Consider the following 4,265-nt stretch of genomic DNA (forward strand, 5'->3'; position numbering starts at 1 on the left):
TATATATATATATATATATATATTTTAATATTCTTTACTGAAATATGTTTGTGTCAGCTTTCATTTTAATACAGACTTTTGATTTGTTAGTATTTCAAACATATATATATATATTTCTCTTAACAGAGAGGAGAAAACTGGACCCCTGCAGGAACCATCTACTTCAACAAGCCCTGATCATCAGGTGCCTGATATCAGAGCTTTTCTCCTGGACAAACAGGATCCACATCATCGCGTCACTTTGATCCTGCAGCCGGACCATGGTTCTGTGTGAGGACGGAGAGTGCAGCGTGTGCCTGCTGCCCTACTCTCGGACGGACAGGGTCCCCAGGGTGCTGCACTGCAGGCACACTTTCTGCCAGCTGTGCCTGGAGACCATGTCCCAGGCCCAGAGCGGGCTGCTCACCGTGGGCTGCCCTCTGTGTCGACGGGTCACCGGCGTAGGACGGGGCCTCGGCCTGCAGGAAGCTCTGTGGGTCGACAGCAAGCTGTGGGAGCAGATACCGGAGGAAGAGGACGCTGAGGCAAAGGAGGAGGAGGAGGAGGAGGATGAACTAAAAGCAGAAGCTGAGGAGGAGGGGACGGAGTCCAAACAGGAGTCCTCGCTGCGGGCAGAGTGGTGGGTTTAAAAGTGTAAACAGACATGTATGTGGTCATTAGCACAAGTAATAACCCATACTTATTTTTGGGCTTTCACAACTATTTACACGTATCTATAAACTTTGTGACATCTTGAGTTATTTTCTCCAAACAATGCTTTTCCAGAATGCCTTAAAGGTAGGGTAGGTAAGAATGGAGAAACCAGCTCGAGTAAGCTAGAATTTGAAAGTACACAACCGAAAAAAATGTTTCTGAAGTGAATTACCTTTAACTTTTCCAAACGAAAAACATGCAAATTGAGTATAGTATGAGAATAATATCCCTTTAAAACCAGTGTTGAATTTGAAGAATTGGAGAAGATTCCTGCCATAGCTCCCCCATTCACACGTTGGTGTTAATCTGCACGTTTGTCCACAAAGCTTCTCATTAGCGCCTCGGCTCTGCAGGACCACATTTTGTTGTAGAAGTAACCCTATTCAACTTTTGCTTTTCAGTGCTTCCTCCAGGTCTGCCAGAACAAAGCTCAAACTTCCTGGCTTCTTCAGGAAGTTCAGTTTAACCAAGCAACACCAAGAGAGGATTGTGCCCTGCAGTAATGTGTAAGTCCTGACTTTGGGAAAAATAACATAAAGAAAAACGGAAGGGAAAATAAGTACTAACTAAAATGTGTGTTTTTTCTTGTTTTTAAGGGAAGTGAAATCGTGGCGCAGGCTTTCAACTGAAGAGACTGTTTAAGAAGGGAGGAGGTGATGTGCCAGATCCTCTTAGGATGTTATTAGCAGATGCTAGACGCCACAAGAAGACAACTCACCCCTCTGAAGGGAGAGAGTCCAGGCCGTTAGAGCCAGGAATCCATTTGTGTTGCTGTCAGGACTTTGTTTGTCTACAGCCAAAGGTGCCCCGTGTCCCCATTATTTATTCTAGGCCTAATTCCCCCAGCTGGTGCGTTTGGTTCAGCTGTCCCAGGGGGACTCACACCCGGAGACCCGTGACAGATGGTCTCTGAGTACCTTTCCTTCTGAACGTTAAACATAACTTATTGTTTTTTATTTTATTTATGATAGCTAGTAGGCAAAGTATTAAATAAAACTGTTTTTGAAAGAAAAAGTGTTTTTATTTACTTGTGGAGAGAAAAGAATCATGAGCAATTCTGTACTTTACAAAATGCATCATTTATGACATTACGTATGTTTTTAAGAGACTGAAAAAAAGTGAATGTGAAAATGAGTTTTGTGGGCTAGAAACAAAAAAAGCATGTCACAAAAGACTTGTTCAGCCATGAAATTGGATTATAAACTCCATTCAGTGAGCATCTGGCAGTATTCCATGCTGCAGATATAAGAATAGTGGATCATCACTGTCATGGAAATTGACTTTATTCTCTTGTGCTACCTTATGTGCACACACCAGTTCAGAAATATACAGCATTCTGAGATACATGAAATCTCACTGAGGTATTACAGGGTTTGGCTTCTCACTCATTTTAAGGTAATGTGATTTGGCTCCAAGAAATCCGTTAGTAGTCCCACTGGTTTGATTCCAAAGTGGTTGGAGCAGGTTTCTCAACTGTAATCCTTGATTGTGTGTTATTTTTCCTCTCTGCACTATTTAAGTTTTCCCACGGTTGAATACTATCCGATGACTCACCACACAGGGAGCTCCTTCCAAAGCTGTGATGATCTGGAATCAGCAGCTGGCTTTCAGTCAGGAGGACCAACACACTGCGCTGTGAGAGTGGCTCAGTTTCAGTTTCGCAACATTCACTGACTCCCACAGCTAGTGTTGGTCTCTGGGCCTTTAAGATGAAACAGAACAGGAAACAACTCCCAGTGCAGGGAACAAGAACTCATATTCTCCACTCAAGTGAAACAGCATTGCTACAAGGTGAAAACAATGCAAATAGAAGATCCAAAAAAGATCCTGTATTTAAAAGTGTATCAAAACAAAAGTACTCTTCTTTATCGCAATGAAAAGTCTGTACGTTGTATACAAAGTACTAATACCATAAAATTGTACTTCAGCACAGTACTTGAGAAAATTTGCAGGTTGGTGTGGTCACAAGTAATGAGGAAGTTCTCAGATCAGGTCCCACCTCAACAAATAAACATCTCTAACAGAGGGGGAGTCTTGTGGAGTGTTTGCAACAGACATTGTGCAAGACAATTTCCCAGAGCTGACCGTTACAGCAACACATTCCTGTTTGGGTACGTGTGTCCCACCGACTGTGGGTTGAGTGAGATATACTCAAATACCTTTGCAAAATTGCAAATCTGGGACTAAACTAGGACAGACTTCAATGGAATGTTAAGTTGACTTTGTGACTATAACTTTAAGTGTTACCGTTAGTTTGTCTGTCTGTTTTCACAGAGAAGAAATACCCCCCACAAGGCTCCTGTGGCCCCAGCCATACAGCAGGTATTAACTGATGACTGTCTCACAGTAGAAACCATGCGTGCCACAACATGTACAAATACTTGTTAACACTGTCACAACTATTGCTTAATTACTGGTAACTACACCAGCAGTTCCCTGTAGGTCTGTCTGACGTACCACCATACCGCCCGTCAATTTTTAAATGGGTTTATTGCTATTTATTTTAAAACAAATGTTAAGTAAAACCACAAAATAGCCAGGCAAATATGTCTCTTAATTCTGGCAAATGGTAAAACATAATTCTAGAAATATACTTTTAGGTTTATTGTAAAAAATAAATGTCATGAATTAAATACAGGATTTGAGTTTTTTGTTAGAAGTGTTTGTTGTTGTAATACTAACTTTGGCAACAAGAGGCTGAGCGCCCCACATAGCGTTGTGATAAAAACGTCTCATAGCATTCATGTTTGCTTCCAGCTCACACAAGGTTCAAATATAGTGTGTGAGCAGGTTTTGCAATATATCCGTCATGGCTTGAAAACATGAAGGCTGAGTTCTGTTAACAACATGAGGGAGTGGTGCTCTTCAGCCTCATGTGCTCCACATGAGAAATACATCAAACCGAGAATGTTGCCACTCCCTTTTCTTCCACCTGTTTCACTGATGGAGAAAAGGGAACAAATATTCCTGTCAAAACTATTTTTCTTAACCACTTTTTCAAGACATAAAAATATAGGGGAAAATAATTTATGTCAGACCTCAGAAACATACACTGAACAAAAATATAAACGCAACACTTTTGTTTTTGCTCCCATTTTTCATGAGATGAACTCAAAGATCTAAAACATTTTCTACATACACAAAATAACCATTTCTCTCAAATATTGTTCACAAATCTGAAAAAATCTGTGATAGTGAGCACTTCTCCTTTGCCGAGATAATCCATCCCACCTCACAGATATGGCATATCAAGATGCTGATTAGACAGCATGATTATTGCACAGGTGTGCCTTAGGCTGGCCACAATAAAAGGACACTCTGAAACGTGCATTTTTGCTTTATTGGGGGGGTCTGGGGGGGTCCGAAAACCAGTCAGTATCTGGTGTGAGGGTTAGGATTAGGGTAATGTTGTGAATCGAGTGGCCCATGGTGGTGGTGGGGTTATGGTATGGGCAGGCGTATGTTATGGACGACGAACACAGGCCACTCGATTCACAACATTACCCTAACCCTAACCCTAATCCTAACCCTCACACCAGATACTGACTGGTTTTCGGACCCCCCCAGCCCCC

General features: G+C 41.9%; 1 protein-coding gene across 1 annotated transcript; it reads left to right on the forward strand.

Moving 5' to 3' along the window:
* The first annotated feature begins 132 nt into the window (after positions 1-132).
* LOC104942219 (tripartite motif-containing protein 3-like) lies at positions 133-1,671 on the forward strand. The gene is made up of 3 exons (XM_010767418.1): positions 133-619; positions 1,095-1,199; positions 1,290-1,671. The coding sequence occupies exons 1-3, from the start codon at positions 261-263 to the stop codon at positions 1,333-1,335; spliced, it is 510 nt and encodes a 169-aa protein (XP_010765720.1). The 5' UTR covers positions 133-260; the 3' UTR covers positions 1,336-1,671.
* Positions 1,672-4,265: the final 2,594 nt, after the last annotated feature.

This window comes from Notothenia coriiceps, unplaced genomic scaffold, assembly GCF_000735185.1.
Source record: "Notothenia coriiceps isolate Sejong01 unplaced genomic scaffold, NC01 NC01_scaffold00004361, whole genome shotgun sequence".
Classification (NCBI taxonomy): Eukaryota; Metazoa; Chordata; class Actinopteri; order Perciformes; family Nototheniidae; genus Notothenia; species Notothenia coriiceps.